Source organism: Oncorhynchus mykiss, chromosome 2 (genome assembly GCF_057628025.1).
Source record: "Oncorhynchus mykiss isolate SJ-2025 chromosome 2, ASM5762802v1, whole genome shotgun sequence".
Lineage (NCBI taxonomy): Eukaryota > Metazoa > Chordata > Actinopteri > Salmoniformes > Salmonidae > Oncorhynchus > Oncorhynchus mykiss.
This window is the reverse complement of record NC_143023.1, coordinates 11235095-11258734: the sequence shown is the minus strand read 5'-3', so window position 1 is coordinate 11258734 and position 23640 is coordinate 11235095. Positions and strand designations below refer to the sequence as shown.

General features: G+C 42.2%; 2 protein-coding genes across 2 annotated transcripts in view; both read right to left on the bottom strand.

Annotated features, from left to right (window-relative positions):
• The window catches only part of LOC110520763 (carboxypeptidase Q), a 61827-nt gene extending 55478 nt beyond the window's left edge, over positions 1 to 6349 (bottom strand). The window contains exons 1-4 of the mRNA XM_090188575.1: positions 6149 to 6349; positions 5220 to 5658; positions 4218 to 4425; positions 3701 to 3908 (exon numbers count right to left, since the gene is read on the bottom strand). Of these exons, the coding sequence (XP_090044701.1) occupies positions 3701 to 3908; positions 4218 to 4425; positions 5220 to 5658 (855 nt within the window). The 5' untranslated portion in view covers positions 6149 to 6349. The remainder of the gene's footprint in view (positions 1 to 3700; positions 3909 to 4217; positions 4426 to 5219; positions 5659 to 6148) is intronic.
• A 356-nt stretch (positions 6350 to 6705) lies between these two features.
• LOC110507380 (syndecan-2) lies at positions 6706 to 22067 on the bottom strand. Its single transcript, XM_090188582.1, has 5 exons — positions 21187 to 22067; positions 11390 to 11492; positions 10661 to 10827; positions 10332 to 10491; positions 6706 to 9440 (listed from the first exon to the last, which is right to left on the bottom strand). Exons 1-5 carry the CDS (start codon positions 21244 to 21246, stop codon positions 9277 to 9279), a joined length of 654 nt encoding a protein of 217 aa, XP_090044708.1. The 5' UTR covers positions 21247 to 22067; the 3' UTR covers positions 6706 to 9276.
• Between the last annotated feature and the right edge of the window lie 1573 nt (positions 22068 to 23640).

Genomic DNA, 23640 nt, shown 5'->3' with positions numbered 1-23640 from the left:
AAAAGGCAGACTAAAGACAAGTAGGAGTCTCTTACGTCAGCAGAGAGAGCTACAGCCACGTTCCTTCCTCCTTACGAAATCTGGGACCCAGTTAAAACAGAGGAAAGGGGGAAACCTAGTCAGTTGTACAACTGAATGCCTTCAACTGAAATGTGTCTTCGGCATTAAACCCAACCCCTTTAAATCAGAGAGAGCACCAAAGAGAAGCATTACTGACAGGGCATGGCACTACCGAAGGTCTCAGAACAGAATAGTCTCAGAGGACTGGATCTGCTATAGAAGTGTTGAGGGATGCTAGTGACTACAGAATAGTCTCAGAGGACTGGATCTGCTATAGAAGTGTTGAGGGATGCTAGTGACTACAGAATAGTCTCAGAGGACTGGATCTGCTATAGAAGTGTTGAGGGATGCTAGTGACTACAGAATAGTCTCAGAGGACTGGATCTGCTATAGAAGTGTTGAGGGATGCTAGTGACTACAGAATAGTCTCAGAGGACTGGATCTGCTATAGAAGTGTTGAGGGATGCTAGTGCTAAACTCCTCAATCAATATCTAGTACATACCCTACTCCCTAGTCACTCCTGTAGATCTGAAGGGATTGAATAATGGAAACATGAGATACAATGAGGGATCCCCTCAGGTTGAGTACTCATTTCAGAATAGATTAACGCTGACAAAACTGTCAGAATGTGACAAATCTCCTTGTCAAATCAAACAAAGAAACAAAGGAACAAATTCATAGCCCTCTTACGAACAGATCAGAAGCTTAGATAGACAGAAGAGCGTTAGCTATAGCAGAGACAGGATGAAATGGCAAATCTCCACAAAGAGCCCTCATCCAGGCAGTAGTCTCATCCCAAATGGCAACCCATTCCCTACATAGTGCACCTCTTTTGATCAGAGCCCTAGGGACCCTGGTCAACAGTAGTGTACTATATAGGGAATAAGGTGACATTAGCGACACAAGCAGTGTCCGGTCAAGACTAATGAGAAACTCCATGGACACGGCTCACAGTGTGCTCGGACAAATGCTGTGGAACTGGACAGAACCTTACAGAATGATCCTCCTCTGACTGACATCCCATTGCCGTCCCTGCCTTCTAATTGGCTCCCAGGGGAGAGGAGATTCAGGCCTTCACGCTGCCCTTACAGCACACACAGAGCATGTGTCAAACCTATGTGAAATTAGTCACCCACTCCCTCCCTACCTCTGACAGAATACCCTAGTCCTGGTCATACCTCAGTGCATCTGTTGGGGGAAAGTGATGCCTAGTCTATGGATTTGTTGGACTGGATGTACAAGGGAAACAGATGTGACAAATTACAAAATGGGAGAGGATTGGAATGCTTCACATAGTGCAAAAAGCAGCCCCATGCTGTTAGTACATGTTTTAATAATAATAATATAATACTCCTTTTTTCGATCTTGTCTCATCGCGTCAAATCCCCAACGGGCTCAGGAGAGATGAAGGTCGAGTCATGTGTTCTCTGAAACATGACCCGCCAGACCATGCCTCTTAACCCAGAAGCCAGCTGCACCAATGTGTTGGAGGAAACACCGTTCAACTGACAACCGAGGTCAGCCTGCAGGAGCCCAGCCCACCACAAAGAGTTGCTAGAGCGCGATGGGCCAAGTAAAGCCCCCCCGGGCCAAATCCTCCCCCTAACCCAGATGACTTTGGACCAATTGTGCGCCGTTCTATGGGCCTCCCGGTCACGGACAGTTGTGACACAACCTGGTATCGAGCCCGGGTCTGTAGTGACGCCTCAAGCACTGCAGCGCCTTAGACCACTCACCATTCAGGAGGCCCTTTTAGTACATTTTAAAATATTCTAAATTAAATAAGATTGCTAATATGGGTGATTCTTAATGGGACAATTGATGGGTACAACCATCAAACTAGTAGTAATGGGACAAGTGATGGGTACAACCATCAAACTAGTAGTAATGGGACAATTGATGGGTACAACCATCAAACTAGTAGTAATGGGACAATTGATGGGTACAACCATCAAACTAGTAGTAATGGGACAATTGATGGGTACAACCATCAAACTAGTAGTAATGGAACAAGTGATGGGTACAACCATCAAACTAGTAGTAATGGGACAAGTGATGGGTACAACCATCAAACTAGTAGTAATGGGACAATTGATGGCTACAACCATCAAACTAGTAGTAATGGGACAAGTGATGGGTACAACCATCAAACTAGTAGTAATTGGACAATTGATGGGTACAACCATCAAACTAGTAGTAATGGGACAATTGATGGGTACAACCATCAAACTAGTAGAAATGGGACAATTGATGGCTACAACCATCAAACTAGTAGTAATGGGACAATTGATGGGGACAACCATCAAACTAGTAGTAATGGGACAAGTGATGGGTACAACCATCAAACTAGTAGAAATGGGACAATTGATGGCTAAAACCATCAAACTAGTAGTAATGGGACAATTGATGGGTACAACCATCAAACTAGTAGTAATGGGACAATTGATGGGTACAACCATCAAACTAGTAGAAATGGGACAATTGATGGCTACAACCATCAAACTAGTAGAAATGGGACAATTGATGGGTACAACTATCAAACTAGTAGTAATGGGACAAGTGATGGGTACAACCATCAAACTAGTAGTAATGGGACAAGTGATGGGTACAACCATCAAACTAGTAGTAATGGGACAAGTGATGGGTACAACCATCAAACTAGTAGAAATGGGACAATTGATGGGTACAACCATCAAACTAGTAGTAATGGGACAATTGATGGGTACAACCATCAAACTAGTAGTAATGGGACAATTGATGGGTACAACCATCAAACTAGTAGTAATGGGACAATTGATGGGTACAACCATCAAACTAGTAGTAATGGGACAATTGATGGGTACAACCATCAAACTAGTAGTAATGGGACAATTGATGGGTACAACCATCAAACTAGTAGTAATGGGACAATTGATGGGTACAACCATCAAACTAGTAGTAATGGGACAAGTGATGGGTACAACCATCAAACTAGTAGTAATGGGACAATTGATGGGTACAACCATCAAACTAGTAGTAATGGGACAATTGATGGGTACAACCATCAAACTAGTAGTAATGGGACAATTGATGGGTACAACCATCAAACTAGTAGTAATGGGACAATTGATGGGGACAACCGCCAAAGTAGTAGTAGAAGTTTAAAAGAATAAAACTGTGGTGCACATTAATGGTATCAACTTATATCATTATATTTATCCTTATTGCATCAATTCAGGCAATTTAACGCATTATGGATTTCTGTCCTCATCGCCCAGCTCTAATTCATCTTCAGAAAGCTTACTAGCAAATTCAGTGCTAGTAGGAAGTGCATATTATTATGATTTATTTTGGGGAGGAGAAAGGAATAGTATCCCTATTCAACAAATAATCTATATGGGATCCCCTTTAACGTTTCAAATAAACATTTGTATAATTTTTATTTATTTTATTTGACTAGGCAAATCAGTTACGGGACGGCCTAGGAACAGTGGGTTAACTGCCTTGTTCAGGGGCAGAACGGCAGATTCTTTTACCTACCTTTCGGTGACTAGTCCAACACTCTAACCACTAGGCTACCTGCTGCCCCAGGTAGCCTAGGAAGGGGGTAGCAATTCATACAAATGGTTTAGACACAATGGGACATTTCTCGTAGCTTACCTGTTCTGGGTGCTCGCTGCCGATGATCTCAGCCACAGTGTTGAAGGAGTCAGCATCAGGGAAGGTCTGGGCGTTCATGGTGAGTCGGACCACAATCCTCTGGCCTCGCTTAGCCATCCTGGCCATCATCATGGCGTCTTCCACTGTGATACAGGCGGTAGGGATCTTCTGCACTCCCTCCTGGTAGTCCTGCCAGCCTGTGTGAGGACTGCAACACAGAGAGACCCATGTTAGAAATGATCAGCAGAAATAGGGCACTGCACTACTTTTGGATTCCCATAAATTACTTATGATAACACACTTTCAAAAAGTCAAGTTAAAACAATATAAAAGGTGTACTAGAGGAATACAAGTATATGGAATACACAAATAGCTACAAATGTGGGACAAAAATTACATGCAGTCAGACTAGACAGGAAGAGCGATGGCAACATGCAGTCCCAGCCTTAGTCAAGCATTCAACTAATTGGCATTATAAGGGAAGGGATACATTGGATCATTGTGACCCATCCAGTACCTGTTGATGGAGAAGGGTGTGATGGACCGGATGAGAGTAGCCACAGCTCCTACTTCAGCTGCCTTGGATGCCCCAAACTCCCTGTACTGCACAGTCTCCCCATAGCTGACAAAGGGCTGGTTATACACCACAATCTTCCCAATGGCTTCCTTCTGCCTTTTTTTCAGCTCCTCAAAAGACTCCACCACCAGCACCTCTGCTTCAATGCCTGAACCGAGAGGAGACCGAAAGCCACAAAAAAAGTGACATGCTTGGAGCAACGGTCTACGGTACTGCATTTCAGTGCTTGAGGCGTCACTACAGACACCCTGGTTCGAATCCAGGCTGTATCACAACCGGCCATGATTGGGAGTCCCATAGGGCAGCGCACAATTGGGCCAGCGTCATTCGGGTTTGGCCGGGGTAGGCAGTCATTGTAAATAAGAATTTGTTCTTAACTGACTTGCCTGGTTAAATAATGGTTATATAAAAATACATCAGTGCACCAGTCGAAGATTCATCTAAATATCTACACCTTGGCTTGAGTTGGGGCCTAGCAAATAGTGGCAACACCATCAGCATTGTCTAGGCTTGAGTGATAGAACTCATCGCTATAGAACACAGGGACAGTTCCACAATAACAGAATTACGCTGAGACTCCAAAACCATTGATTTAAACATTTAACAAACCATACAACTAACTCTATGCACATTGACTACAATGAATAATTCACACAGTAAAAAAAAACTAAAAAATAACACTTACTGGAAAACAGATGCAAAGTTTGGTAACTGAATTACAGTAAAAATCTCCCTCAGTTTGATTCTGTTACCAAACTTTGCACCTGCACAGTTCTTCCTATAAATTTATTTTTGTAAAATGTTCAGTGGAAATTGTAGTCCTTGTGTATAGAGTTCTATGGTTTGTTAAACGTTGAAATCAATGGTTTTTGTTTGGTATACGTTTTTAAGTGAAAAATATTGAGCGTAATTTAATTTCCGTGGAATTGCCCATAGACATACCTCCTTGGGGTGTAGCCACACTGCTGCCCAGTCCAAGGATGGCCATGGTGTGGTTCCGGGGCTGTAGCATCACGGCACTCTCCACTCCCCTGACCCAGTGTGGGATCTTCACTGGTTCTAGATGTACGTTCTCCAGCCCATCCTTCCTCAGGGCACTGAACATGTACTTGATAGCCAGGTCCAGGTTCTTAGAGCCACTGACACGGTTCCCTATTGTATCTGTGAAGTCTGCCAGTCTCTCATAGGAGCGGTTCTGGGCTTTGCCATACACAGCCAAGTCTATGATGCTCTTGGCTACCTTTGCATAGCTGGCAATTTCTTTAGCGGTCTCTGGAAATGGCTTTCCACCAGTACTGTGTGGCAAACAGTTACAATGGAGAAATGTGGCCAAAAGAGTCAGTGAGGAAAGGCCACATTGTTTTATCTGCCGGCCCTGCATCTGGAGGCAGACATGAACATATGAAGGTTATTTCCAAATACTTTCCTCGTGACAACAGTCTATTTGCGCTAATGCACCGACCACACTACATTTCCCTAATTTGCTTAAAATATGACAGCACGCTACACGTGCCAGTGTTTACTTCATTACTGGGAACAGAAACGTATTGAGGTACAGCGGCAACTAGTATGGGCGGACTGGAGCTCCGACGTAACTCATTTTTTAATAACTACAGATTTCAGAGACATTGTTCCGTGTAATTGCAGGCTATTCTTTGGGTGCGCAAATCACTTTTTCTTTATTAAAACAAATGTGACGTCGGTCCATGCCAGTCATAGAGCTTAGTCGGCTAATTGACGCAGTGAAATGCATATCAAAACAAGGAAGCAAGCCACAAGGATCCGTATAGCTAACGTTGTCAGTCGTTGTGATTCCTAACTAGCGAAACTTTGAAAGGACTTTTAAATTAGGACACAAAAAAAGAACAAACCTTCTTCTACAGTTAGTTGGTAAATTGCTGACCGTCTTGACAGATGGAATAATTCACAATAAATGTTATTCCTTCTAGCCAACTAGCTATTTCTTATCAATTTCAAAATAACTTCCGTGATGAATGACTACGGCAAAGCAGTAGGGACAGCCATGCGTTTTCACGTTCGTTGACAATTCCATTTTGCTTTGTTTTTGTTTCTTTACCAAATTGTGAAAAAAAAATGTCTGCTCTAATTACTACCCTTGATGTTTACTATGGACATTTTGCTTTTCTTTCTGCATGACTTGGCATGAGCAAACATTTAGCTCACAGCAGCCTGTATGTTTAGTGTTTTGATCAGAGATCGCAAACTAACAAAAGCAAATTTATATTTTTTACATTTTATTTCAGCTTGCACATAAAATCTGAGATACCACATATAGTATTTGTGCTGCAAGTTATATTCTTACATTTACTTTGTAACAGTGTCAAAATTCAAAAGAACACAGACATATGTTGGAGCCTTATCAGAAATACAACCAACTCAAGAGAGAAGAAACCACATTGGATGACTATTTAATATTAAGCCACATTGTTTATTCAATAGTGTCTCCCATCATAACATACAACACTGCTTTTGTAACACTAAGTTGCCATCAGTATCCTGTGCTTATATTCGTGACTACTACTTCATGCCACTGAGAAGACATCTTTTGTCCCAAACAGTAAAAAAAAGAAATTAGACTTTCAGAATGGTAGGCACTTCAAAGGCTTAAAACATTTGTGAATATACTTGAACTAACATATTTCAAATATGTAATATAAATTAATATATAAATTATAGTACAGACATTATACAGATGCACCACTGACCTAAAGGTAGTCAGCGAAATTGTGTTGCACAAGCAGCGCTGCAGATATTTCAATGAGCAAGATTTCACTCTGTCACACATACAGTATTTGCACACGGGTTTCCGTCACAGCCCGCTCTTACAATATGGCAGCCACTGGACCAAAACAGCGGAGAAGTTTAGCCTCGTGCTCTAACGCTCTTAGTTGTGGAAATTGACCCACTATGCAGTTTTACTTTATGCATCTACATCATTTCGCTGACTATACCTTTAGAATAGTCAGGACTAAAAGGCAACTAAATAAATGGGGACATTGTGTTACATGTGATAAATGGCAAAAACACTGTTCCAAGTCCAAGGAAAGTCTTACTGTAAGTACCTTTATTCAATAATTACGTACCATGAGAAAAACATCAGCCCAGTGATCATAGAAGTTATTATTTTTTAGGGAAGAGGAACCGTCTGTTCTATTGTAGACATTCATAATTCTTTACAGATGCTAGAGGGGGAACAGATAAGTAAAAGGTACACCATGTCCTGTTCACTGGGACTACATCACAAATAGCACCCTAGTCCCTATTTAGTGCACTGCTTTCGATCAGTGTTCATATGGCTCTAGGGTGCCATTTGGGATAGCGCCCTGGACTTTCGAATGACAGATTTTCAGTCAAAGTTGAAACGGATATTACAGAGACGTCCGGTGTCCCATCTGTGGCTAGAGTAAATCACTGTACTAAAGTCAACACAAAGTCAACTGAACAGAGTTGAGCGCATAGGACTGTTCATTAGCATTAGTTCCCCATATCTTGCAAGTCATCATTTAAAAGCTGCAGATAAATGAAAATCAGCTTTTATATCATAAATCAGTCAGAAAAGTTTTGCAGGTTTGTTTATAAAAACACCCAAGTCTTAAAATACCATTGTGATCAGAGGAGAAAATTCATGGACCTAATAGTGAAACCTACTGAAAAGGTTACTCTATATTTTGGGTAACAGAAACTGGAACACAGAGTACATATAGCAGTGGAGGCTGCTGAGGGAGAACGGCTCATAAGAATGGCCAGAACGGAGTAAATGGAATGGCATCAAACACCTGGAAACCATGTGTTTGATACATTACCATGAGCCGGTCTCCTTAATTAAGGTGCCACCAACCTCCTGTGATATAATGCACTCCTCAAAGCACATGTCAAACTCATTCCACGGAGGGCTGAGTGTCTGAGGGTTCACTCCTTCCTTGTACTTGATTGATTAAGGTCCCTAATTAGTAAACACCTCACCAGGTTGTCTAGGTCTTGAGAAGAAAAAACAAAAACCCAGACACTAGGCCCGCCGTGAAATGAGTTTTACACCCCTGCCATTAAGAGTACCATTTAAATCAGTGTTTCTTAACTCCAGGCCTCGAGTACCTCCAACAGTACACGTTGTTGTAGCCCCAAACAAACTCACCTGATTCAACTTGTCAACTAATCAGGCCCTAAAATTGAATCAGGCAAGTTTGTCAGGGACTACAACAAAAATGGGTACTGTTGGGGACTGGAGTTGGTAAACACTGCTTTATATCAGTAATGTTTTACTAGAAGGGAATGTCCTTTGCTTTGGTGAGATGACACTGGGTAGTTATGGAATCCTGTAATTCATTTCACACAATGACAAGAAAAATACCATAATAACAAAGCAAAACAAAATGTTTTCATCCAAGTTAAATTGGAGACCAGATTGCTTTGAGACTAGAAACATTACATCACCTCGACATGAAAAACATAAGTTAATGAAAAACAACAACTTTGGACATGCTATGAAAAAAATCAAAAATAGAATAGCTATAGGACAATTATATTCTGTCATTTTTATTTCAGTGACCTTTTTTAAAAAAAGTTGTTTTTCCTTCCTTACAAATATGTACCTCTACAGTTAGAAAGTAGTCCATGACCATCTATGAATATGTTTCACGTTCTCACATGACAAGGAAATTCTCCAACCGTTCTAATGATCCACAATATGAAACATTTACAATAGCCCTGTTTGGCCTCATTAAGGAAAAGTATATATTTGCTATATGAAAAAGCTCCTTGAAACACTTCCTCATTCAATACCATTTCAACCAACAGCATGCGAGGAGGACCCTGCTGTATGAGATGTTTTGTATGCATCCCAAATGACACCCTATATGGTGCACAGATACTGGTTAAAAGTAGTAAGTACACTATAGAGGGCATAGGGTGCCATTTGGGACACAGCCTTCGTCTTTATGTTGCTCCAGAGGTTTCTCCTCATAGTGACGGTGGTTGTGTTTCAGGCGTAGAACTCCTTGGTGGGGGCTTTCTGATAGGCTGAGCTAGGGGCCTTGCGTTCTCCGAGGACGTAGCTCCCCTCGTCCTTCTTCCTCATCCTGTACACCAGGAGGAGGATGAGGAAGATGGCGAACAGCAAACCTATAACCCCGCCAGCTATCACCGCTGGGGGGAGAGAAGAACAACGTCAGAAGATGCTCATTGATCAATAATTCAATACAAGTGATTGGTGTTGACAACACAACAGTGGAACCTTGCTAGAAGATAAAGTGTTAATAACAGTCCAATCAGATATGACAGACCTCTACCAGATTGTGTGTGGGGCAAGGTAATTACCCCAACCCGATTAATTATACGATGTGTTGTCTCACCTAGCTATATTAAGACGAATGCACTAATTGTAAGTCGCTGGATAAGATCGTCTGCTAAATGACTAAAATGCAAAGTAAATGTAACCGCAGTACCTTCTCTTAACGTGGATGAACAATTAAGAGGCAACTATGATTGTTTTGTATCAAATGTTTGGCAACAACTCACATTGAGAAATGAATGGGGAAAAGCACCCTGATAACTTTGATGCACTGGACTGCAGCTAAGATCAATGGACTAATCAAATATGAGACGGAGCCGACTCAGGAGGAGTCACAATTACACTCTTCATTCATAACATGCTTTCATTGTACAACAATCCCCAAGTGTTGTTGGTTGCTTGACTCAGTCTCCTTCCCTCTGCTATCAAACGACAAGACAAAGAGTCTGTTTTTATTGATTCTGAAAGCAAAATCTAGAGTTACCCAATTTAAGAGAGGCCATGTTTCAGATCCAATCTCTGATTCTGGGCTGTATTGAAAAATGATCTCTTCAATTGGAACTGATAGATTTCAGATGACTGTTTTGATGAATCATTATCGTATTGTGTATCGCTTTTTTGTGTGATGTTTAACATATGTTGTCTCATGATATTTTATTGCTTTCATTATGCTCAGGTCTCATTGGAAAAAGAGACGTTAATGTCAATACGATCTCCTGAATAAATAAACAAAAACCAGAACATACCTGCTAGCACCTCCGTCCTCTGGAATAGGTTTTCAGAGTGTACATCGTAGGGTGCGTCTGCCTCGTACAGCAACCCGGAAGCACCAGTGGTGCTGGGAGGAGCTTCACTACTGATAACAGTCTCCTCTGTCACGTCCAGAGACTGCTCAGGGACCTGGGTCTGACACACACAGACAGAGGGAGAAAGATACATTTAGATTTTCACAGCAACTATAAAACCACAGGGATACTATTAAGTCCTTGCCATGCCAACAGTGCGAGGCGAAATGAAACAACCACACTACTGGCTCAAAGGCCCACACTAAAGTCAGTTAAAAAGAGAGGCATACCTCTGTTTTGGTCTCCGGTTCCGTCTCAGCTATTTCTGTGCTCAGGTCAGTGAATGTCAACATCTCCATTGTGGTTGAAAGGGCTGGTAGAGAGTCCTGGGTTGGCTCTGCTTCAGGACCGCCGAACACCCTTTTCACTTTGACTGGCTCAGTGGCCTCACCGATAACTGAGGAGGAAAAGAATCTCAAATGTATTGACCCCAAAGAGAAATGTGGTTTGCAGGCAGGGCTAACATGATAAACAACAAATCACAACAATGCTAATGGATTCACTTTTCATAATGAGTCGACCAATAACGTCACAACCCCTGTCATACTGACTCAGAAATAGACTGCAAGCCAGATCTGTTTGGGTGTTCTTGTACAGTACATTACAGTCTATGGTTCAGTATCACTTCAGGTTAGGGTATATGAAATAATGACTCATTCATTATTGAACGTCTCTACATGACATATGCTGGGTAATTAACATAGTCTTGGTTGACTGCATGTGAAACATCTGTGCATTCACCGCCTCCTTAGGTCCATTGTGATCCTGCAGTACCAGTGTGCCCTAGCAGGTTAACCAAAGTCAAAAAGGTTTCTGTGCACAGTCTAGGACCTTCGTAGAGCCAGTACAATTATAGATTTACATACAGCTATAACCCTTAACATGGCATTCAGGTTACTATGTAAATGACATTAGGATACAAGGGTGAAATATTTTAGAAGAAGGTAACCATTGCTTACTCATATCACCGGACCCGGAGCCAGAGTTGTAACCGTCGTCGTCTACGGAGTCTCCTGATTGGTCATCCAGGTACAGGTAATCCGACTGGGCCGAAATCAATATCTGTGAATGGAGAACAAGAGATGAACAAAAAAGTGTCTCCACCATATAAATTGAATTCTACATGCTATTTAGGCAATAAGGCCTGAGGGGTGTGGTATATGTCCAATATACCACGGCTATGAACGCTGCAATGCAGAGTACAGCCTGGATACAGCCCTTAGCATGTTGGCCATATACCAAACCCCCAAGATGCCTTATTGCTATTATAAAATACTTCCACATAAATAGAACAAGAGCATTTGCATCATACCCATGGTATATTGTCTGATATACCACAGCTTACCTCTGATTCAGAGGGGTTGGGTTAAATGTGGAAGACACATTTCAGTTGTACATCTGACTAGGTATCCCCCTTCCCTTGATCAGCATCCAGGACCCATAATAATACTCAATAACTGATCACATGACAAACTACTCCCAGTGTAGATTTCATGCCCTTAAGATTATACAAACACTTTTCACTGTGGAGGATATCCATGCTGTTTATTTTATACAGGCATTAGAAGCGCAAGAGCAAAACACATTTGAAAGAACCATGCTAAGAAAATCAAGACAAATATTTTGGGAGAATTTTAATCCATTTTTTAAATCTCACAGTTCCCTGGGAAACAAGCAAATTAACAGAAGCAGAAGTCTCATGAGCCTCCCCATTACCTGAAATACCACTTAGAAGCTATGAAGGCCTGGATCAAATCTTCCCATTTTCTGAAGCAGAAACCAAAGACAATGTATAAGTCTTCCTGTAATTCCTCTGCATGTGGAGAGCAGGTTAAAACAGGAAGGTGTCATTGTCTGACTGGCTCATCCAATCCAAAGGCAAAGTGTTATTGTGAACAGAAGAATGAATAAACAGAAACTATTTTTTTTAGGGCAGGAGGCTGCTCTCAGAGCAGATGGAACCATGTAGTCTGACTCTCTGAACCCTGGATCCTTCTAGGTCATCCCTCCCAACCCCCTGCATTCCTTTAGATCTCTGGCGCACCACAGTAGCCTGGTGGCCACCTCTTCAACTAGCCTATCAGGGCTCATGGAAATCACCATTCACAGCCACTGATGCTCACCAAGACGTGTGATGTTTCCACACAATTGTGCTTCCCAAAATCCCCACAAAAGCAATACGTCTGACAAAGGTACTAAGGATACACCCCTCTGTGTGTGCGCGCACGCACACACACACACACACACACACACACACACGTCAAGGTCTGCCTTTTTGCTCCTCTGATGAATGTTGACACTAAGGAGCCTGGTTCAATTTTCAGGTCTTTGTTCGTGAGGGAGAGGTGGAAAAAGTGACATACAAGGATGATGTAAGAAAAAGGAAGGACTCTTGCTTCAAAGGAAGCAGAGCCTAGTACACAATAAGAGGACAAGTCATTTCAGACTCACTGAAGGAGAGATGCTTCAAAGAGCACAACAATGGCTCTGGTTGAAAAGAGGGAATACCCAGTTAGATAAAGACCTTCCCTTTTGGCCTCTGGGATGACATTTTCTTTTTTAAATAATTGTCATGTGTACAAAAACACATCTTTGGTATGCCATTGTGTTGTGCTCCAGTTGTCTTTCAAACTGTCACACACAGTGAATCATCTTTTGTTTGCTATGCAACATACTATAGAGAACGCAGCAGGCAGAACATGAGAGGAAGTGATGATCAAAGTAATCCAGGAAAACAATGTATAAAAGTGCTCCCATGTCAACTAATGCTAGAAGACCACCATGCTACTTAACGGTGTTAGTACAAATTATACATACATAACCGTGGTATTCAAACGAGGCTGCAATGAAAACGAATGGGACTGTAGCGACTGCATTGGCATCAAAATCCAGAGGGTAAACTACGTTTCTATTCAAGCGTTGATTGACATGGTAATGGACCAATAGTATTTGAGAAAAGTTAACGGACCCCTCTGACACTGTACGTTCTATTGTGATGTGTCAACGCTCAAGGCATGCATGCTACGTGTGGGCTAGGTGCAAAAATGTTGTTCAGAGTCTAATCATATAGCATACTTGTGTGTTCACATCGGCCTCTGGAAAACAGAGCCTGACACAATCTTAGCCTAGAAGACCACATGTACACTATGAAGAGTAGGAATGGAGTCATGAATGACTGATACCTACTGTACACTACTTCCGTTTGCCAGCCCTGAAAACACTTCCCAGTATTTAAAAGTATTTGACCCAGGTCTACTCAGCTGATTTAGCCTCTGAAGCAGTCAAGTGTTATGACAAATGTCAAGTTGACCCCAAACATCCAATAGAGATAACATTGTGAGAACAATGGAGACTCTCAGGGTCAGCTGGTGACCATACAGTAGTAGTCTAGTCAGTGTGAATGCCTAGCCACTGAATCATGAAGTACAACATCAATACAGACTGACGTTAAACAGCCCTAATCATTTCCTCCAATGTCCTTTGTTGATCAGGATTAGTCAAGGACTCAGATCAGGCCCCGGTACAGTACAGAGTACAACTGGCTACTGAAAGGCCCCATTTTCCTGCTGCCGGCATTCCATTTTCTTATTAGATAGTAGTGTTAGGTTAGGCTTTATCTAACAGGCTAAGATTGTGTCAGGCTCTGTTTTCCAGAGGCCGATGTGAACACACAAAAGTATGCTATATGATTAGACTCTGAACAACGTTTTTGCACCTAGCCCACACGTAGCATACATGCCTTGACAAAATACACTGTTCAAGATGTGAGGATCAATTACTTTCACATCTTATGAATAGACTATCTAAAGCAGTGGTTTATGGGGGTTTCAACGGCATCATATGGGGCTGCCTCAACTCTTCAGAGGGAGGTAGAGCGAAGAGGCGATGAGAGAACCATGTTTGCAGCAGTACGATGTGGTGGTGAATAATATCTCTCATTCCAAAACAAACTGCTGTCAGACATATGAAGGTGAGCCTCACATTCCTGGGCCAAAGTAGCAGCACAAGTGAGGTATTGTGCAGGGAGCTGAAGAGCTCAGGACTGGGCTTTCAGGCTGTGCCAAGTCTACAACTGAAAAGGAAATACTCCCTCTTCTCTCCCTCTGCTCACTAGCTAGCTCCTTCCAAACAGCCCAGTCAGCCAGACCCTACTAAATGGTTGAATCATTAAGGTATTGTTGTTAGCGGCTAGCACAGCAACAAATGCTGGGGACATGTCAGCTAATCATGTCACCCTCCTCCTCCACAGGTATAGTTGTCAGCTGTAATGATGGGAAGAGAGAACCTGCCAAGATATGGCTAACACTGGACTTATGGGGCTTTTTAAAATGCATTCCAGGCAGATCTAGGATGACTACCTGATATGAATGTAATCTCAACATGAAAAACATTGGATTTCCTTTGAAAGTCCTCCTCCATGCCCTGAAGGCCTGGTTGTGTTGTTTCTCAGCATACCCCTGTCGGACAGCCAGAGGAAAACAGGATGTTCTGAGCTGCTTACCTTCACACATTAAATAACATCCAACGCTACCGGCAACACTGCCCATAAATATCTTCCGTCCGTCAGCATCACCCAATGACAGCAACACCATGAATGCAACCAAACAGGTCTACCAAGACATTAACCAGCATGTGGACCAACAGTACAGGAGCTCTCTAGTAACCAGCTTCCTTCCACAGTGCTGGGAAGCAGCACAGATGTTACAGGTGTGGGTTACAATATTAACCCACATCTGCCGAGGGCTCAGCGTCATACAGGGCACAGCAGCTCTAGGCTACGTCCCAAATGGCTCTCTATTCCCCAGTTAGTGCACTACTTATGATGGGCCCTAGTCAAAAGTAGTGCACTAAATAGGGAACAGGGTGCCATTTGGGATACAGACCTTGCCGATGTAGCAGCTGTCCAACCAGCTGCTGACATTCGCAGCCCATCAGGAGTACACAGGAAGAGCATTAACTAACTGCTGGACGATGCCAGCGCTTCACCAGAACTGCTGCAGAGACTAACAGGATGAATACAGCCCATTCAGACCAGAGGCATGTCTGGTGTTCTTCATATGATTCAATAAACACAGGTGTTGTACTAGGGCCATGAGGCTGGGATATTCTACGTCTTCTTGGAGGGGGCGGAGAGCAGAATACTGAGTCAGACATTCTGTGGATATTTGTTTCATTGACTGTACCTGAATGACAGAACTAGATGTAGTGTATGTTGTGAAATTATATCAGAGAGTGACAACCAAATTATGGTGAGATTACATGTGCTAGTTTCAGAAAGGACAAAATATGATTTTGTCAAGCGTGGTCTTTCAAAGAGAGAGACGTTGCCACTACTCGTCAGAGCTTCTTATACTCCAAGCCTTTCTCACTGCTGTCTATGCCTTGGGCCAGGTCATCATTGTAAACAGGAAATGTGTTAAGTTATACTTACCTATATAAATGAAGATTAAATAAAAACATTAACTTTGGTCCTTGGATAACTGAACACTACAGTAGTGTGAGTATGAAGTAGTTTACTGTGATGTGGGACCCTGTGTGAGGGCTGGCTGATCCACACTCCAACTATTACCTTAATGTTAAGGACTACATTCAATCAAGGCTGCATTGCAGGTTTTCGGCAGTAGCTCTCTAGAATGACCACTATGTCCAGCAGATATTAAAAATATATCTTATAATTCTAGGAAGCTTTCGGAGGTAAGAGTTCATGAAAGAGTTGGGAACAGAAAATCTAACAATCATTTATAACAAAATCCATTATTTTCTAACTCCGTTTTCCATCCAGGTAATCATGGTGTGAGACTGTCATATTCCAGGGATTACCAGAGCCAAGACATGAACAGGGGACATGAGTGGGAGTTTCAGGAGTAGCCAAGGAAAATCAAAGTTCAGTTGTGCAAAATCTAGCTAATGTAAAGCAGATATGCAATGAACTTCTCAATATCTTTGTGTTAATGCCAGAGTAAAACAGCTGACAGCAAATGAGTCTGCACATGAAATCACTTCAAAAGACAGGATTACTAAGCAATTAGTGTCTACATTCAGGCTCAGTTATAGCTTTTCACAAGTTCTTAAACTACACCCCAGGCTTGGTCAGACAGAAGCTATGGATCGGTCTCAGTTTGTGGTATTCGTTGACGTGATGCCACCACACACACAGCTTTAAGGCCTCTACACTGTTTACGTGCGTAGATCACGTGCATGTTCATAGTTGGAGTCATGAGGGGCCCAGACACTCACTCTAGCAACGACATTTAAAAACGTCTGGATCCCATGTATTTGCCCGTTTACAAATACTAGCTAGCTACATGTCTGGTGTTATGCTTCTAACTCTACTTTAAGGACTAACAATACAATTAGTTTAAAATATATATCTTAACACTCCAGATACAAATTTACTTTCAGGATTTAACTAGCTACAAAAGCAAACATGTGCCTCCAAATTAGAAGAGATTGAACTGCTCTTACTAGTCGTTTGTTTTTATTTCTCACGAGGGAGAAAATGGCATGTTGGTCCACTGATCACTACAAGAGGGGACAATTGAGAATGTCTCTAGTCTGACCTATGCAAAGCATTGACAGGGGAAGACATGTTCAGTACTTTTGGATGTTTTTGGCAATTACAGGCACACAGCAAAAGCATTGATGCTAGTTAGAAGCTAGGAAACAACCGTTTTTGCCATCGTCAGCGAAGCTTGGCAGGATACCTGGCATGTCTCGAAGGCAGATTTAGTTGCTTATCCCTCAGTAGCAAAATGGGCCGAAATCACCTGAGAGTTTTGGGATCGTTGGAATTATCAGTTGTGTAGGAGCAGTCGACGGGACACGCATTCAGATCCGAGCTCCAGCAAACTCTGGTAACGAGTACTACAACTACAAGGGATGTTTCACAATAGTCCGGATGACAGGCCGCAATGCAAAGTACCACTTCACCATGGTCGACGTGGGCGCATTTGGTCGGGAGGGAGATGCCGACACCAAGGCCAGGGTCCTTGCCGATGACCCAAACACTGAGCCCATATTCCCGCTGAAGGTCAACATGATGCGACCTTATCCAGGTAAAATTCTGTAAATCTATATGACTGGTATAATTTTCACATGGTAATATTACACCAATGTGAATAGAAGTAATGACATGCCTCACATAAAAGTGCTCTGGCATCCCAGTAGGAGGATGGGGCCTATGTCCCAAGTATAAAGTACAGTTGTTACAGTACACATCTGATAGCCTTCATGATCCTGTTCAACACTAATGACATGCCTCACATAGAGGTGCTCTGGCATCCCAGTAGGAGGATGGGGCCTATGTCCCAAGTATAAAGTACAGTTGTTACAGTACACATCTGATAGCCTTCATGATCCTGTTCAACACTAATGACATGCTTATTTATGCAAAGGTTCTTCAGGCCTTGATGATGCCAAGAAGATCTACAACTACAGTCACTCCAGAGCCAGAAGAATTAGTCCTGAAGCATGAGACAGAATACACTCAGCGGTTCAGGACGACAGCTAGCCTAGCGTTTAAGAGCATTGGGCCAATAACCGAAAGGTTGTTGGTTTAAATCCCTGAGCAGACTAAGTGAAAAAAATGGGTTGGTGTGCCCTTGAGCAAGGTCATTAACTCTAATTGTTCCTGTAAGTCACTCTGGATAAAAGAGTCTGCTAAATGACTAAAATATCAATCTCGACTTGTGTTTTCTATTCAGTTCTGAAAGCTGTGGGCCAAGTCAGGCTCCCTCTGGATCTAGAAAAGGATCCCAAATGTACTGGTGAAATTCTTTGAAAATCTGTGACATGCTTAGCAGTGTTCTACAAAAACACAGAAAATCCTCAGCAGAGAAAGAAAATCCCCAGTGTTGAAAGATCAACACAGGCTCTGTGAGAAACTTCCCTCCCTTAAATCATCGCTAAATATAAATAATTGATTTAACCCAAGTGACGGAACTCAGATTCTTCAGAGGGGGGGGGGGGGGGGGGGGGGGGGTAGTGACTTAAGTGGAGAATCTCAGACCTTTCAAATAAGACAACAAAGCTGTCAAACCACAACCCTACAAGTTTGACCCAGCAACAAACTCAACCCCACAAGTATTCAAATCAGTTCTGATTTATCACATAAATAACATCTGCTAAAAATGTGTATCGCAGGTGTACTGAAATGCTTGTGTATTTGACCCAGCAACAAGCTCAACCCAGAAAATGTTTAAAATTCCAGACAAGCTTTGGTGGACAGATAAAAGGCAAGCCTCTTACAGAACTGTTGAGAGAGAAGGAGACAGAAAGAGAGCTGGGGAAAACGAGTAGAAATACCAATGGAGCGCAGATCCACTTACATGTGAAGCTGCATGACTCCCAGACCAGCCCTATCCAGTCAGCGCTGATAGGTTTGACAGTACATACTCTACCCTGTGTACTGCATGCATGACTAACACTGGGGAGGGCCTCCCTCCTGATGACAGGAAACATTTTAAAAGAAGTATTTAAAATATTCTCAAATTAAGGTCAGGCAGAAAATACCACCACTTAGGATCTTGTGCGAGATTGTAGTTCCAAAGGAAATAAAACCGATTAGTTCCTGTTTTGCATTGATATCGTTATCACAGCTTGTCAGTCTGTCCTTCTGTGGATTCAGAGTCCAGATCACACCACACCGTCTTTCACATCCAGACCGTCACCTCTGACTCACATACAGCTTCGGTGGTCTCTAAAAACAACACTAATGTCTATTGAGAGAACGTCTGCCAGTTACATACAGTACAAAAACATCTGGAGTGGGTGTTTTTGTTTTCAGGAAACCGGTATGGCCATATATGGAAGTAACGCAAGGCAAAGAACATTTAGTACCAGTCACATCTATTAGCAAAGAGCAGACAGGGGTATTCTCTCAGGATGCTTTTCAACCGGGTAAACAAAGTTGGCTGGCATAACACCACAGCAAGCTGTCAGCATACACCGTCATGGAACATCTTGCATTTGACCACGGTCCACGCTATTCTAGAAAAATGTTACATTAAGGTTAACTTTCACTCTAGGATGTATGATCAGAGTAGCAATGATCACAATTCCATGTACAATCAAATCCACACAAACAAAGAGAAGTCCAAACATTTACTAAATCTTCAGGCATAGGCTACATTTGTCAAGAACGGTTCAAAACTAACATCTCTTATTATTGACCTTCAGATCTGAGCCAAACAACCTACACACTTTCATTATCCAGTTGACAAGTTCAGGGCTTCATAGATACAGAGCAGACGGTGTGTACATCACAAGGTTTTCCCATCTCACAACACAGCCGTCTAGTGCCTTGCTGCCTAGCCACCCCCAGGTTTTCACTGAGAACTTTACATTTGGTAAGCTAATTGAGGCAGGGGAGGAATGAGAGTAGCAGTCAGTACTGAAGCTGCGGCATGTGACCATTTTCCATCCTCTCAAGAAATCCTATTTGTCAGGCTAGTAATTTCATTACTTTTCTCATTCAGGATTTCCATGCATATTTCTAGAGCTTTGATCTCAGACTTAAGTACATCCAACTCTAGATGTTTCTATACTGTTGAAGTTATTCCCAACCATGCCTTAGTATTTGATGTGGGCCATCTGTATGAAGCACTTTCAATTACACAACGTTGGTGATGATATGACAAGTCATTTCAGTTCCATCTAAACAGCAGATGTTTCTTCACTTGACTTTAATACCAATCAAGTCAGATGTCATGGTGACAGTGATATAGTACATGAAGTACTTTCAGTGACAAATCGTCAATGATGACGTGTTACATCTGTTTAATATCGAGATATAACTAGAGCAATAGTTTCTCTGGTTCCGCATTAACAAAAAGATGGATAGTGATGGAGGGAAGAGTCCTGTCCAATATGGGATGAATTAGAGAAAATGGCTGCCTCTCAGAGCTGGTGTTTATGTTTTCTGCTGAAAAATGGAAGGGGGGTGAGCGATGGTGGTTTCTGAAATCCTGAATGGACCAAATACAGTCAAATGCTCCAAATGAGGAATCTGACCTAATGTTAGAGGGGAGCGTGAGGCATGCAGCCTTCACCACAGTCAAACACACATCAGCCTAAAATAACTTCATTCATTCACCCACCTTCACTTTAGTATAATGTCCATAGGTTGATACCATCACAACTATAGAACCCTGCACCCCCATTCACTTTAAATCAGAGATGAGGGCCCTTGCCTTTAACTCCACTGATAGACAATTCAGTAGTTGTTTAACGTGTCTTTCAATAGGAGGTTATTGGACACGTGTTAAAAGGCAACACTGAGATGCCCTGTGTTCTCGGCCTGGTTAAATGGAAACATTTCAATCTGTTTTGACCAAGGAACAGAGACGACTGTAGTTCCACACCGCCTCTTGAAAATCATATTTGACCACCGTGGAATCAAAACGGTAAATAAACTATTTGGTTTTACACAAATATTAATCAAGACACGTGCTTTTCTGGCAACTAAAAAGGTATCTTTATAATTTGGGCCACAATGTGATAAGACTTCAGTCATATGGGAAGTGCACAAGGGGAAGGAGGACATAAATAAGGGAATAGTTATTGACTTCTTTACTTGTAAAAGTAGCCAGATGAATGACTCGTTGAGGTTATGAAGACCGCGAGTGAGACAAGCATGCAAAATAGCGTACATCGAAACCAAAGCCCGTTAAAAAAAACATTTCAGCACCGCCTTACCGCGCTAGGTATAACAAAACACATTTTATATGACTTTCTTTGTCCTGACAACTTTACTCACCGTTTCACTCATAAAACAGGTCGCCACCGCGAGAGTCAATAGTATCCAAGTGTTCGTCATTATTCCTTTGGAAAGAACAAACCGTGGCGAAAAATAGATCTATTGGCTAGCGCTCATACAAAACATATGTAATTATCTTCACAGTTGTAGACGCCACTCTCTCTCCCAGATTATACTCTCCCAATCGAATTATTCCAAAACGAGCAAAACTAGATCCTCCCCACTCGATGTTTCTCTCCGAATAAAATAGTTTATTTCCCGTTTTCCTAGTACTTTTCTACTGAAAGGGAAAAGCGGAAGCACGCGCTACTACATGTACGGATGCGTCAGTTTGGAACGCAACATTCATTGCGGAAACAAGGTAGTTAGGAAAGAGTCTTCTATAATTGGTTGATAGATACGTGGAACATAAAGAAGCGTCATTCACTTGAGTGTGCAGTGATAATTTAAATTGACAATTTGACATAGCCACAAGTGAATGAGTTATGATAGGCTAGTAGAGTTTGCCGACACAGGTTATGAACCATCCGGATATGATAGCCCCATCTCACTTCTGACACCAAGGCAGGATTCCGGGGTAGCGTAACACCTCACAATACATTGAAAGGTCTAAACCAGGACTCTCCAACACTGTTCCTGGAGAGCTATCGTCCTGTAGGTTTTCGCTCCAACCCTAATCTAGCTCAACTGATTCTAATAACGAGCTGGTTGGTAAAATGAATCAGGTTAGTCACAACTGGGGTTGAAATAAAAACGTACAGGAGGGTAGCTCTCCGGGAACAAGGTTGGAAAGGAGCCCTGGTTAAACCTATCGTTTTCACATCATTGGAGATGAGAGGGCGCCACTCAAATGTTTAGATCAGGGGTGTCAAACTCATTCCATGGAGGGCCTAGTGTCTGCGGGTTTTGGGGTTTTCCTTTCAATTTAGACCTAGACAACCACGTGAGTGGAGTTATTTACTAATTAGTGACCTTAATTCAATCAATCAATCAAGTACATTGGAGGAGCGAAAACCCGCAGATACTCGGCCCTCCATGGAATGAGTTAGACAAGTGGTTTAGATGTGCTGTTGTCTATAGACTTGGATATTGACTTTACTTAAATAAAACATCAATATATGAATACAAATGTAATAATGTGACGGGATCATAGAACAAAATAAAGCTTATCATGTAAATAATACTTTGATTATACCTTGCTCACAGTGTGGCAAATGTAATCTAATATTTGGTCTGATTAGTTCAGTTTTGCTTCCCCCTGTTGGGGAAAGTTGATTCGTACATACACTCAAGTTATGTGCCTGAATGACAATGTTATTATCAAAGTCCTTGCAATTGAGATGTTATTAAATAATTCAAAACAGCTCAAAGGCATGTTTTATGATGCATCAAAAAGGTTCATGTTGTTTGAAGACACAGAATAACATGACTGCTGTCCTAACATGATCTGTTTAGACCGAGGTTTCCCAAACTGGGTCCTGGGGTCCCCATTGGGTACACATTTTGTTTTTGCCCTAGCACTACATAGCTGATTCAAATCATCAAAGCTGGATGATGAGTTGGTTATTTGAATCAGCTGTGTAGTACTAGGGCAACACCCTGGTTTAGTACTATGGAAGGTAAATTGTATAATGTATGCAAAGCTATAATGATGAGTAGTAAATCATAGAATGAAGGAATCTGCATGATTAGGGCTCTTTCTGGATCAAAATGCATTGGAAAGGGTCTGGGGGGATCTTGGACATTATCTTTCAATATGGTTGAAGGACGAGGTCTGGGAGGGGGAACTTGGACATTATCTTTCAATATGGTTGAAGGAGAAGGTCTGGGAGGGGGAACTTGGACATTATCTGTCAATATGGTTGAAGGACAAGGTCTGGGAGGGGGAACTTGGACATTATCTTTCAATATGGTTGAAGGAGAAGGTCTGGGAGGGGGAACTTGGACATTATCTTTCAATATGGTTGAAGGACAATGTCTGGGAGGGGGAACCTGGACATTATCTGTCAATATGGTTGAAGGACGAGGTCTGGGAGGGGGAACTTGGATCTTATCTTTCAATATGGTTGAAGGAGAAGGTCTGGGAGGGGGAACTTGGACCTTATCTTTCAATATGGTTGAAGGAGAAGGTCTGGGAGGGGGAACTTGGACCTTATCTTTCAATATGGTTGAAGGAGAAGGTCTGGGAGGGGAGGGGGAACTTGGACAAGTTCCCCCTTCCAGACCTTCTCCTTCAATATGGTTGAGAAGGAAGCGAGGCTAGGAGAGAGGATGTGTGGAATTGCATAATGACAATTTAAGATACAGCCAGGCTAATACTTTCAGTAGGTAATCTGACAGGAGATATTTTCTTGATTCTTCTGAGGGCTGATGTTGTTGAGTCAAAGTAGTCATCACCACCGGTTCATGTCAATTATGTGGACATTACTATGTTAAGTGCTGTAGTTGATAAGT

Coding starts and splice junctions, on each gene's coding strand:
- LOC110507380 (XM_090188582.1), bottom strand. CDS start 21,246: ATGACGAACACTTGGATACTATTGACTCTCGCGGTGGCGACCTGTTTT. Junction 11,493..21,186: donor CCTGTTTTATGAGTGAAACG/GTGAGTAAAGTT, acceptor CTCCATTCACAG/ATATTGATTTCGGCCCAGTC. Junction 10,492..10,660: donor AACCGGAGACCAAAACAGAG/GTATGCCTCTCT, acceptor TGTGTGTGTCAG/ACCCAGGTCCCTGAGCAGTC.